Here is a 14,441-nt window from a genome sequence, read left to right as displayed (position 1 = left end):
CAGCACTTTCTATTTAAAATAACTTGGATTCATCAATCCAAATAGCAAATGGAGGACTACAGAAGATCTTTGAAGATAAACCATGCTTGAACAAAAGCTTACTATATTGTGTAAACTGGTTTGAGAATGCTGCTAATCAAGCAGTACATAAATATTTAAATAAATGCTTTAAATCCTTTTCAGTATTTGGGCTACATATGTTTGGAATGCTCTTTCCCTTTTGGATTATGCTATTATTCAAAAGCAGACATGTACATTTATAACTACGCTGAACATCCAGAAGAATATTAAAGCCAAGAGTTAGGAAATAACAAGTTAAAAATGGAATAGTCAGTTTGAAAAATGGAACTCATTAATTCAGAATCCTGATGGAATTTGTGACCACACAAGTGCTACTAACATCCACCATAACATTATGGTTAACCACAGCTACAATATTTAAACCCATAACTCCACTGAGGGTTGTATATTCATTAACAACAATACTAATCCTTTTACAAATTTCAGGGGGATCAATCTCATATTTGATTGAACCCCACCTACCAGACCCTCACACAAGCAGAAGACATGGTTAGTAGGACTTTTTGAGTTACTATAATATTTATAGTATATAGTATTTTATTGTATTTGAAGTATGAGTTTCAACTGAATTATGAAAGGTGGGTTAAGGAAATGCTAACATATAAGTACAGAATGTTGGGACGGGGGAGGACGGGAGGACTGGAAGTATCTGAGCTGGGTTCTTGGAGCTGCACATGGTCTAGATGCTATGACTTGGTTCTTACCAAAGGGGAATGTCATCTTCAAAAGGGGATTGTAAGTTGTGTTTACTATCTGCATATCTGCCTATCTTTGATGTTTGTCCATTTCACTACATATGTACAGGCAATGGAGGGGTGAAACTGACTGTACATATAATTGAATTTTACATACATAAACACACACAATAAAATGTTTATAACAAAAACACAATAATCCCTGACATTCTCAACAAGTAATATGTTGTACAAGTACTACAAGTAAAATGTTGGCTTGTTTTTCAATTAAATCAAAATACAAATAATTAACTTTCAATTTTTAGACGTTACTTATATGAAACCAAATCTTTCAGCATGCAATAGTGCTTTAAAAGGCAAAATCAGAGATTAAACTTACTGGTTCTCCAAGTTTATCCAAGTTGTCCAGAAAGTATTTTATTGATTCCCCCTAAAATTAACAAAGAGGGCAGTTATTTTTCTTCACAGATAATATATGTAATTAAAACAATTTTATGTGATTTGAGCTTTTTAAATGTAGCTGGTGCCTGAGTTCTTAAGTTTAATAAATGCGATTGGCTCCAGGTCAGTCTTTCCTAACTTGCTCCCTGCACTCCACATATTTTGGAGTAGAACTCCCAGCATTCCTGACTATTGCTCATGCCTGTGGCTGATGGCAGCTGAAGTCCCAAACATCTGGAAGACACCAGGATGGGAAAGGTTGCTGTACACAAAGCAAACAGAAAGAAGTAATGTAAAGCAAGCAAGTGCCAAACTCATCCGTCATGGAAACTAGTATTTAAAATGGGTCCAACTTTTAAAGACAGTGCAAAACCTGCTATATTTTGAATTGCCTTCCCAAGAAAACACAACACTTTACTGATATGTCAATAGCAAAGAAGGCTCATTATCAGAAAAGGATTTGTTTTGGTCCAGTACTCTTTGAGAATAATTTATCAAGAATTGGTCAAATATTATGTTATCTGTTATGTTGTGGGGTTTCAGAAAGATCACAACTAGTACAAATTATTTCCTAGATAATTGTTGTGTGCCCTGCAACAACATGCACCCTCTTTCCTGTAAGTGGTACTCTATTCAGGTTTCCAAACAGTCATGCTGTACAAGCAGGACATTCTACTTTTCAGTGCCCATACTCTTTTTCTTCTAAAACTGTCACTCTATATTTTGTAGCTACAAAGCACATGTGCTCAATTTTCAGGGGCCTATTTAAGGTTTTTGCCTCCTTGAATTTTGCCTCCTTTTTGCCTTCTCTACCAGAAAGATCTTCTGTACTTCTGCAAATGTTAGGATTCTCCCAGGCATGTGGATACAATCACCCTTTTTCCTCACTGTCCCCATTATCACTACAATTCTGTCAGCAGTCAGCACCTGAGTTTGCTATTACCATGATAATTAAAATAGAAACTTGGTTTATGAAAACCCACTGTATTTTGAAAAATTCAGATGAACTCTTAATGGGGAAAACACAAGTTTAATACATTAATTAATACAGGCAAGAATCCAGACAGATAATTCAGTATTATCCAAACTTCTCTGTTCTTAGGCTATTTACTACCAGTTAATACAATAATAGTAGGATTAACATCTAATGAAAAGGTTTACGGAAAGATGGCCAAGTATACCTCCATGCCCCCTACAGTAGAAGCAAATTGTTTTCAGCAGAAATACACCCGACAACTTCCAATATCCCCTATGTGTCCCAATGTGTCACAATAGGTAAAAAAGTATAGGTGTGAGTGTACATAACTGATGTTGACAGGCTCTTAAGTATATTTGTTTGATTTTAGTTTATTATGCTAATACACAGCACACTTTATTGCTTTAAATCAGAAGAATCTGCAGAAGTTTTTGATTAGGTAAAATTATTTTTAAAAATCAACATTAAGAAACATCTCTGCATTTGTTATAATTGTAGGGACAAGACCCAGGGCTGATATTGTGCAAAGCGACTCTTACATGTAAAAAAAGCTTGAAGGGCTGCTGTTAGTCTGTTGCAGGAAAAAAAGGCCTTGTGCATGCACACGCACACACAGTGCCACAAATGGCATCAGATAACAAGATTTTTCCCCTCCAACTGACAAATTTTTGAAGACAATTTTTCTGTCTTGCCTATGTATCCCCCTCATAGCCAAGACAGTTATAATGTCCAATGTTATTTCATACATCTTGTATTTCACAGTCACTTGCTCTCAATTATTTTTATTTTTCTATTAGATTCAGAAAATACAAATATCTTAAAGTCAAAGCATTATATGGCAGTCTGCTGAGGGTTTTTTTTTTTTTTCAAATAGCAGCTATCATTCTTTCAGACTGGCTGTCTGACAGTATACAAAAATTCTTATCTATAACACAGATTTACAGTACAATTGCATTTACTCAAATCACAAACCTAAATAAGTTAGAATATATTCTTAATTGTGCAGTGTCAGTACAATTCCCTACTAACGTTCTTCCAAGGCATAGAAAAGGAAAGTACACTAGACCTCAATTCTCTCAAGCCAGACCAAGGAGAAACAATTTGTATTCATGTACAGAACCACCCTAATCTAAGGCAGTATTCATAATCAGAAAAAACAGCTATATTCACATGGCCATGCACAGTACAAAGGTCTGCAGGAAAAAATCATGGCAGTTTTTATGAATGGTCAAAACAGATCAACTATTTAAGACAATTAGTTGACCCAACAAACAACAAAATGGAAACATCCCAAAGGGCTTAAGTAAACCCCCTAAACTTCCACATTCATAAAAGTTTGAAAATTCTTCCTTTGGGCTCCACAAAATGGCAGAAGACCTCTTGCATGAAGTCTAATCAATCTATAGCCATGATCACATAATCCCTACTGCTTCCTCTTTATACAGAGTGCACTAAACTATCCATGTTGTGCGTAGAGGAGGGGTGCACAAACTTTTCAGCACCATGGGCTACAATGTGTATCTGCTGGGATAGCAGCACTGTATATGCACACATGCTGCTCACATAAATGCATAAAGTACACCACCAACACACATGTACTGCTCATTCAAATCCAATTCCTACAACCCAACAGTATTTCACAGGCTGGGCACTTGCTCTGATTAGATAAAACCAAGCTTTCCATCTAGAAAAATACCTCAAACCAATCAGCAACCTCAATTATTAGCCCTTCTCCTCCTCCTAATCTATGCTTCCTAAATGATTCTGATATGTCTTACTCCATTATGTGGATTTTTTTCAGTAAATAAAACAGAGAAAACACGGTTTCTGCCATAGAAACCCCATTCGTAGAGCATCCTAAAATGCAAGAGCCTTCAAGCACTGTTTTCTAGAATGCTTTAAAGATGCTCTAGAATAAGACTTCCATGGCAAGAAGTACAGGTCTTGTTCCTAGATAATTTTTCCTCCCTGCATTTTTAGGGGATTGGGGGTGACATCAACAGCCCATGGCTTGGTGTGACAGAACCATCTAATACTGGGTTGTATTTTCCCACTACACAGGAAAGCCATAGGTAATCTAGGCTAGATTTCCACAGTAGATCCAGTAAACAAACTTTTCTCCAGTTTCATCCAAAAGCCAAGTGTGAGACTTGAGTACAAGTGTAGGGGACTAGTTATATAGAGCAAAAATAGTAAAACCATTCCTCTGTCTCCAACTAGCCAATCTGATGTTGAAAGATGAAAGACCCATGCAAACAAAATATCTTAGACTGGATCAAATGTATAAGGAAAGATATGCTCAGATGTTTCTGTCACATTGGACCAGAAGAAACTCAAACAATCGATTCTCTATAACTGGTGTAGGGACAGGAAACTTCTATCTTGTCCAACCTGCAGAGCCCTGGACTTGCTCCTTGACTCCCTACTCAAGTTCTGGCCACCTGATTTGGAAACTAACTGGGAAGCTGGGGATGAGGAAGAAAGGAATCCATTTCGAGTGGGCATCATCTGGTTCCTAGTCAACATTAACCATAGGGAAGGAGTGTGCAAGCCAAGCTGCCCCAACTGAAATATGGGGCTAATCATCCACCCAGTTAGTCCCCTTTGAGGAAGAAGTATCCAGGAGATTCACCAATGAGCAGCATGGAAGAACCAACAAGATTTTCCTCAAAGAAATACCATTTGGGGACCAGTGCCTGCACAATTGATTAGCACTTACCAGAACTCCAGTAAAAGCCAACCAACTATATATACATTGCTGGTAACTCACCTTAATCTAATAGGAAAGGTAAAGGCAATCAAAGTACTCAGTCAGCACTAGCCATAGTTCCTGCAATTGTCAGCGTGGTCCCTTCTCTCTGTGCACCACACATTAACAAATCAGGAAGGCAAACAATGCATAGATGCAGCTTCTGGTCTGTCCTCACCCTATGATGTCAGCTGGGAATCAAACTGTGTCATGAAACATGGCCCCATGCCTAACATAATCTTGCCTATGGGGACTGCATAGGGGAATACACCCCCTCCCTACTTTCTTTCCACAAACCTGCAACAGTGAGATGTGCACAACTTACGACAATGTTTAAAGAATGAAAAAGTGGCTGAGCAGGAGGAAGAATGTCCTGTAGCACTCTTCTCCCAGAAGAGCTCTCTACTAAGACAAAGAGAATAGCTAGCGGTACTTAGCAAATGTTTTCTTTAGTGAGGGGATGTAAGGGTGGAAAGAGCTGTGAATGTAGCTGCTGTTCTATTGGAGGGAGCTATGGGGTGCTTTAGCTAAATATTGATCCAATATGCTGTGGGAATATATGTGTTGAGCCATTTGACTACTACAGAACTTGAGGCCTTTTCTTCTAAGATAGTGGCATAAAAAGAAACAAAGTGCATCTGAATGATTTTGGATGAGGGTGGATTTGATTTAAATCACTAATCAGTAATACGACATTTAAATCATGGTTTTCTACATAATTTGCATGCATGCATGCCTTGTCTGTACATAGATGAACCTCATTAAAACATTCCCAACACTGGGTCTCTTTTAAGGCCTGCTGCCATTATAGGTTTCCTCCTCCAGGGAAAGAATAATACGATAAACCTCAGGCTGGACACAAAAAGATCCAAAGATTTGTGCAGTATTCTGATCAAAAGGTTTCACTTCCATTTTTACAGCTTGCCCTGCCTTCCTCACACTTAGCTTCTTGTGCAGATCTATCATGCTCAACAGTCTTCTTCTATTCATTGAATTTTTTTGAACATAGCACTTAGGAGGTAAGGGGTTGATTCTGTCTTCACAGATGTGCAAAGGAACAATGGGATTAAGGGATTTTTCTCAACTCTGTATGTTTATTTTATGTCATTTTTGCTGTGTAGTAGACTAGGAGTAGACTAGGCCTGCTCCTTAGGCCTAGTCTACAGTGGGTTGTGGATTTAAATTCTGAGTCAGGGACAAGATTCTGCAGCTGAAATGCCAAGGCCAATCAGTTTCAAAATCTGTGTGAAAATTTAAGTGGGCTAACTGATAGGAGGAAGTCATACCCTAACATCATTAATACAAGGATATGGTGTGAGATTCAGTGGTCAGACCAGTGACCAAGCATCAGATGCTCCAAGTGATTAGACTCAAAACTTGTGATATTTCTGCATGGTACAGTTATTTTCAAGAAAGCATAAACAGAAACAGCTTGTTCTATGTTTCTCAGTGTCACAATTATCTGTTGTGCCATCCAAACTGGAAAACACAACTTGTTGTGGTATCAAGACTGGTAGTATAAAGCTGCTTGGTAAGAGTGGACCATTGGTTCTCTTGTCAAGTGGCTAAGTAGAGAGCACCAATGACTAACCCCTTTGTACAACGGTCAAGATGCATTCCCATTCCTCCTGCTTACTGCCTGAAAGATCTTATTTGGGGCAGGAGGAGGTAATCAGGTAGCTGGTGCAGGTAGAAGTGCTGCTCCTACCACCACTCCTCCTCCTACCAGATTTTCCTACCACCACTCCCCCACAAGCAGGAGCAGCAAGAATTTGCTGGGTGGTGGTGGCTGGCTGGGGGTTGTACACCACAGTGCATCCTCCATGCTACCACCCTTCTCATATGAACAGTAGGATTGGAAGCAGCTAGACAGCAGCCATTTCTGGTTGGGGGCTGCATGTCACGGCGCATTCCCCCATGTCACCACCATTCTCACATGACCTACAGAGTGAGAAGAACCTGGGTGGTGGTTATGAGGGAAAGGTGGCCACTAGTCCTCCCTTTCTTGCTCTGGCTTGTGTCCACAGCCTCTGGCTGGGCATCACCACTGCCCAGCTGTTTCTGACCTGGCTTCTCATACAAGAAGGGCAGCAACATGGGTGGATACACTGCAGCTTGTAGGCTCCAGCTGGGTACTACTACTGCCACCTAGATCCTTCTCACCCTGCTGCTCAGGTGCTTGTAGAGGGGGTGCAGCCCTTTTTCTGCAATGCTGCCTAACTGAGCTCACTGTTTTGCCTAAGTATGGATCAGGCACTCCCCTCTTGCTCATGCAGTCTGCTAAAAAGCAGGAGCAGAAAGTGCCTGACCAGATCTTTGTGCTCTCTGCTGCTCTTCATAGCATAAGCTACAGTAAATTTGGCTTGTGATTACAGCTGTCAAAGTGAAAAGCTTCATTTCTACCCACAGTGCCTTCTTGGATACTGCATGGAGGACTGAGTGGAAAGAAAATGGCAGATGGGAGCAGAGTTACCATGTTGAGCCTGATCATCATTGAGGCACATCCACACAAAATAAGTGCATAGTGGAAACTGCTGGATTGCTGTTGTGACATGTGAACCCAGCCCGCCTTGTAAAAGAAGACAGACATTTCAGAACTGGTCGGGGAGGAGGAGCATGAATTCCTTGACCCTGTAAAAATGGTACAGGCAAAGCAAGTGGACCAATTAAGAAGTGTCCAATGTTCCCACCATTTAGCCTTCTGACAGCAGAAGCCACCCTGGGGTGCAGCCAGAATCTTTTCTGACAGGGAGGGAAGGAGGGGAAGTTTCCATTACGATTCAGCTCTTTACAAGTGTAGATGCTTCTCCCACATCTCAAAGAGAACAATACTTTGATTTGTGCTATTTTGTAACTTATTAAGCACTAATAAAAAGACTGTGCTTCTAAAGTCTCATCTAAGTCTGCTGGAAAAGGAAAAGAGGGAAGGGAGAGACCAGCTTCTGATAGTATTCTAAATTTGTCAGCTTCTTTTGTTACTGACTTCTGCAACTGCTTTTTTTTTTTTTTTTTTTGGTACTACAAAGTCACCCTAGCTGGTCAACTTTAACATAACAAACCTTTCAGTTAGAAAGCCTTTGTCTTAGCCTGCACGGAAAGAAGGGGAGAAGAACAGCCACAACAGTCTGGAAATTGATAGGTGGATACTCTAGCAGCACTGTTTCTGCTTCCCAGTGAAAGGATCAAGGCCTGGTCCTACCTTATCCTTGACATGAACCTTTCTGGAAGTTGCAGGTCCTAACTAGGGAGTGTATGAAGGACTACAAAGCAAAGGTGGCACTCTGAATTCCAGCCAGATGAGGCTGTAGCGGTTCTAGAGTGGATCAACTCCTTGCCCCATACATCATTAGCACAGAGGCTTCCAGCTAAAGAACGTAACATTTGGAAATACCATGACACTGAAGGACTGTTCCAGAGCATCCCCTTGTGAAGGCTGCGAGTGTTTAAAAACCACTGGAAGAAGCCTCTGAACACTGGTTTGAGTATCACCTTCTAGTCCTGCTGATAAGCAGTAACCATTGACACATAAATCAGCCAATTAGGTTCAAAGATGCTACAGCACTCTTTCAGGCTGATTTTGTACTTGCACTGCACTTTATCATATTTGTGTTTATCCTATGGAACTACCCACTGAACAACTGACATACAGATGAATAAATCCTAGAATTAGCATTGCTGTAACTTATCTACTGTCTAAAAATCATTGCAATCACATTGTGGAATTTAACTCCAAGAGTTAAGTCTGTAAATTTGTGGTCACAAAGAAAATCTTATGATACTAATGTGGCTTCCTAATAGCCAAATCACAATATTTCTTCAGTTCACTTTTTTCAGTTCAACATCTGTTGCTCTTCAATGTTCTTATTTCACTGATAAATTAGAAAATACTTGCAAAAGTGCCATGTATTCCCAGCTAAAATGGAATTTGGAAACTGGTCTATATTACACAACTAAAGGAAAATTAAGAGCTGTGCAAGAGAGTTCTATACCCTATCTGGAAATTGCCAATTATGGAGAGCATCTCATTCAAAGCCACTGGCTTATAAACTGCATTATAGCTGCATCTGCATCAATATCATGGGGCTCAGCAAATGGCCATTTCAGTTTTGCAAGGAGTGTGGCATGTATTTCATATACCTTATTTTTAGGTACTAGCAAAGCCCAGACCTTCTGCACATTCACAATGGTCATACAAAGGGGCCTTCAAAACATTTTCTGCCCTTCCTAAGCTCATTCTAACACAATCTGGATATAGCTCATTTTCCATGCCCATGCCTAGTTATTCTTTCATTTTGTATAAGTTATCTTTAATTTTTTTTTTTATTCTAGAATCCTAAACATACTTACCTGGCAATAAATTCCACTGAACCAAGTTGAACCTGTGAGCTGACATACATAGGATTACACTGGTGATTATTAAAAGTTATGAATTGAGCTAAATTTCATTTGTACCTTTGAAGAGGAAGAAGTCAACCACCCAGTAATTTGCCTGAGGTCACAAAGATCTCTGTGGTAAAAAAAAAGGGAGCTGAACTGAGGTTTCTCACGACCGAGGATAACATTAAATGCTGGATTTTTCAACCACATACCTACCCATGTTCTACCAATATCAAAGGCAAAACAATCTGAAATGATTTTGCAAGCCTATATAGTATTATTCCTGAAATGCATTTGTAGTTTGATAAACTTCCACAAACCTTAACCTACAAGAACTGACTATATGAAGGATTACTCTTATTTTCCAAGTCAGTATCTTACTTAGCTTACTATGGAGTAGCTCATGTCAAAACAGAATACTTAAAATTGGCAGGAGACCAAATACAAATATTAGGGCAGGCAGAATACTTTGGCTTTAGAAAGTTAACATTGGGAGAAACTAGCTCTGTAAAGAAAGATATGGCTTGCACATTTCTTTAACTGCTCTAATTTACAAAACTATAAGCGTCAAAGAAAGTATAAAGTACACTGTTAAAAAAAACCTGAAGAATTCTAATCACTGTAACTACAAGAATCCATGAAGTTTCACACTCTATGCCCCATGCAAGCTTACAAACCTACAGCTGAATAACATGACCTGTGCGCTCGCTCACGCGTGCTCTCTCCCTCCCTCCCTCTCTCTGTGTGCGCGTACATCCATGTCCCCTCCAACACATTGCAGAGTCAACAGTATTTCACAGTCACAATAATTACCATTACTCAGAGAGCACATTTAAATTTCTGAGAATGTTGCATTCTCAAATGTCTCATTCCAGGATTGCTTCTGAAACTTAGGCTACAATCCCATACAGATTTATCTAGGATAAGTCCCAGTGACCTCTGTGGGATTTACTACTCAGTAGACATGCAAAAGATTGCACTGTCAGGAAAGTGCACTCTATCTAAAGAAAAGCCAACTCTTTACTATAGCCGTTCCCAAGCTGACACCCTCCATATGTGCTAAACCACTACTCCCATCATTCCCAACCATACCCACTGCCCCCAATGAAAAAACAGCAATACTTCTAGTATGTTCAATAGGATTATTTCATCAGCAAGGAGTCTTAATAGAGCTTTCTCTAGTTTTAGTGGACAGAAAGGTATAAGCAGAATCACAAGGTATATTAAGATAGGGAGCTTATCTTCAGAGTGACATATTGGCATGAAGAGTAGCAAAACAACCAAACTGGTATGTAACATGTTGCATGTGCTGCAGCCAAGGTAGCACCACATGCAACATGTTAAAATGATTTAATCTGGATCTGAGAATTAAGATTTACTTCACAAACATGAAAACTATCTACAGACAAGTAGATTTTTCAAATCTAGTGTGTAGGCAGAGTAAGCTTAGCTTCGAAGGGTGGAGTTTACTTCAAAGTAATAAATCTGAATTTTGCTTTATTTAAGCAATTAACTGTAGGGTTCAAGTCAGGGATTATTTAGTTACTTTAAATGCTAATAATCATTTCTCTGAAGTGTAGGCAAACTCAGTGTTATGCATACTTAGGAAAGACACTGAAAATAAAAATATCAAAAATCATACATCCCTTAAACAAAACTTTGGATATGCACTTAGAATATTGTGCATAGTTCTGCTTACCATACCTGCAAAAGGACAGTACAGAGTTGGAAAAAGTGAAGTGAAAGGTCAGGAGAAATAAAGGGAAGTAATTTTCCACACAGTGGAATTCATTGCCACAGGAAACAGTGATTGTCACCAATTTGGATGGCTTTAGGTGAAGAATAGAAAAATGTATGGAGGAGAAGGCTCTCAATGGCTATTAGCCTTCTTAGCTATGTGCTACCAATATTATCAAATGAAGTATGCCTACATGTACCAGTTACTTGGGCAGATGGAATGCATATACTCATTTTGCTTGAGAAATCCTGTGACATACCATGTGAATGGAGTGCTGGACCAGATGGATCCTAGCTCTGATCCAGCATGGCTGTTTCAATGCATGCAGTGTTTGGGTTCTGGTACCATAATAATTTCAAATGGAAGTCAATTTCAAAGGCACTTTAGCCTAGCCAAAGGTCAAATTTAAGTCCTCTATGCAAAGACTTTTCCCTGCTACACATAGAACATTGGTGCTGCCCCCACCCCCAACTTCCTAGTTTCTTTAGCTGTTACAAGCCTCCTTCGCAGTCTAGTGATAGTCATCTTTGTTTAGAGAAGGCACTCTAACCAGAAGACTCAAACCAGCCACCAAACATCAGTATAAAACCATCCAAGAAATCCAAATGAAAGTACAAAAATAGGTGGAAAACTCCAGCAACTTTAGATACACACGGCCCATTAGTTTTCTTCCATTTCTACTTTGAGTGCCAGTTCCTCAACCACATCAGACACACAGACAGACGGAAAGGTGCTATAATCATTAAAGTATTAATATTCTTGAATCAGATTCACTATATATTGCCACTTGGGCTCTAGCATTTCCAGTAAACTGCACTGATTCTTCAACCAAACACTGATACTGAAAGCTGCAGACATCTCTGTGGAGTGAAACAGCAAAGTAGATTTCTAACATCATTGTACCTTTGGTACAAAATTAAAATAGTCCCTCTGTCATTTGGTTGGCCTTCAGCCAGAATTTCTGAATGCTCAGAGAACAACTGTTCTCTTTTTGAATTCATCTGCATTACCCAGGGCCAAGCTCAACTACAGGCCCCAGTCTTCTTTCCAGTTGAGAGATGTGAGTAAACTACAGATGCTCACTGTTAAGTACAATGATTCATCATCACTAAATATTCCGTTTTCAGAAAGCCTGTATTTAGGCAGCATATAGTCCTCTCCACTGTCTTGTGATCAACTGAAGAAAGTTTACAGAAATATTTTAGTACATTAGACAAGTACAGGTTTATGATGAGTTGTGGGAAAGAAACACATAGCCAAGATCTTTAATGACACATACAAAATTGTTATTTTCTCCTTAAATGTATCCTTTCACATATTTGCTAGATATCTGATTCAAATGGATATTAGTCAAACATTTCAGTTTCGGTTTGCTAAAAGGCAACAACAGCAATTATCCATGTATTATAAACTGATTTATCTTCTCCTGAAGAAAAGGAAAATGTTATGAAAATTACTTATATGTATGAAAGATCCAAATGCCCCAAAGGCTTCTGTGAAAAGGTCTTCTGCAAGCAAACAGCAGAATTAAGCCTCATAATTCATGATGTGCTTCTACTGTTTCAAGATTGATTCAGTCAGGTAGCAACCTATTTATATCTAATGAAAAGTCATTCTCCAATTTTTTTTAAAAAATATTGTTATCAACATTCTATCAATGAAGTTCAAAGATTCATTAAACTTCAGCATTTTTGTACCAACTACAATTCCTTTCTCTCCATTATTTGATCCAATGAGAAGTTGTTCCTGGAAAATATTTCACCCTTTTTAGTCCGTAACAGGTAGTTTGCTATTCAGAAACATACCAACTTGATCAGTTTAACTTTTAAAACTTTGTAATATATAGTTAAAGTAGCAGATTAAGTGATCAAACAGAATCATATCTCAGTCAGTTAAATAACACAGACCACAAAAGATGCTGCTTCCCTCCACAACAAAATTGTCACTGTCTGTGCTTTGATGACATGACCACCCATTGTAGATGACACATTATGGTGGGCTGCGGTATTATGCAAACCAAGACTACTTCCCACAGGTGACTTGAGAGCAGCAAGCTACCAATAGCTGTCAAAACGGGGATTGTGAAAGCCAGCTAATAAGCTGACTTTCACAATTTCCAAATTAAAAAAAAGATTAAACAAGCAAACAAAAAAGCATCCAGGTGATAATTCCTGAGATTCTGAAGGGAAAGAAAGAGAAGAGTGAGGCCAGACAGTCCATGATGAGCCTGATTCTCCATCAGGCACTCTGTGGATAATTCAGAGAACAACTCACCCACTGTGACTTATGCCACAGAGGGCTAGCATGATGTACAAATGTGACCAGTCTGCCATCTGTTATGTGGCTTGGTTATTTGCAAGATCAAAAAATGATGATCAACTGACCAATGGTCAAACACTGATAAAACAACACCAAATAAAAAGTATTTTAAAGTATTAACTTTAAAACCAATGAATAACTTTAAAAGAAATGAGAGCCCACACAGTGTAGTGCTTTAGCACTGGATGGGCACTCAAGAGATCTAGTCCTCACTCACCCACTGGTTGATTTTGGATCAATCACTGCCTGTCTGCCTAACCTACCTCACAGTGCTGTTATTATGAGAATAAAATGGAGGAGAATTTTGTAAGCTCCCTTGGGTTCCTTTCAAGAGAAAGAACGGTGGGACACAAATACAACAACAACTTTGAAAGGTTTGATACCCAAATTAATTATAAAATAAATTAAGGTTATCATGAAACAACAGTTATCTTTTGAAAAATTGCAATGAATTATTATAACCAAAAGTGTTAAACAGAAGATATTTATTATGCTACATAATAGTTGCTATTATATTTTAATTAATCAACTATTATTACAAGTAGGCAAGTCACATGGATTGAGTATTTTCTATGGCAAATTAATTGGAGTTATAGGTGGTCATAACCCATAACTTAGGGATAGGTAAGGAATCTGTTTGGAAGTAGAAATCTGTCAGGTATCCTGGGTTGATCTCCCCAATCTCCAGCCCGCATTGTAATAGCCATTACTCCAACTGAGAAGCACACTGAGCATTTCTGCAGCACTCACCAGGAATCAAGCCCTGGCTGACCACTATACATGTGGCATCCTTCTACACCACATGCAACAGCTTTTGGTTGTGATGCAGCATATGATATGTAAGGAAGTTGCTGGTTGTGCAACCTTCATTCTGCGAGCATTCGCAGACTTCCTCTCAGCTCAGCCCATTTTCTAAGACAAGGCCAAGCACAAAAGGGAGTCTGAGAATGCTGCAGGGATGAATTCTGTGAAGCTTAAAAAGTCTTAGACGTAGAAAGTCCTGGACTAAGCCTTGGTCAGTGACTTACTTGTGTTCATATTTGGCAATTCCTATAGTTTGTTTTT

The 14,441-nt window shown here is 39.0% G+C and overlaps 1 protein-coding gene across 2 annotated transcripts in view; it reads right to left on the bottom strand.

Moving 5' to 3' along the window:
* GNA13 (G protein subunit alpha 13) overlaps positions 1-14,441 on the bottom strand; it is a 48,827-nt gene that overhangs the window by 5,673 nt on the left and 28,713 nt on the right. For both annotated transcript variants that reach the window (XM_044449490.1, XM_044449489.1), the window contains one exon: positions 1,156-1,206. In XM_044449490.1, the coding sequence (XP_044305425.1) occupies positions 1,156-1,206 (51 nt within the window). The remainder of the gene's footprint in view (positions 1-1,155; positions 1,207-14,441) is intronic.

Source organism: Varanus komodoensis, unplaced genomic scaffold, assembly GCF_004798865.1.
Source record: "Varanus komodoensis strain SLA01 unplaced genomic scaffold, ASM479886v1 scaffold59_1, whole genome shotgun sequence".
Classification (NCBI taxonomy): Eukaryota; Metazoa; Chordata; class Lepidosauria; order Squamata; family Varanidae; genus Varanus; species Varanus komodoensis.
The sequence above is the reverse complement of the archived record's forward strand: the minus strand, read 5'-3'. Positions and strand labels throughout refer to the sequence as shown.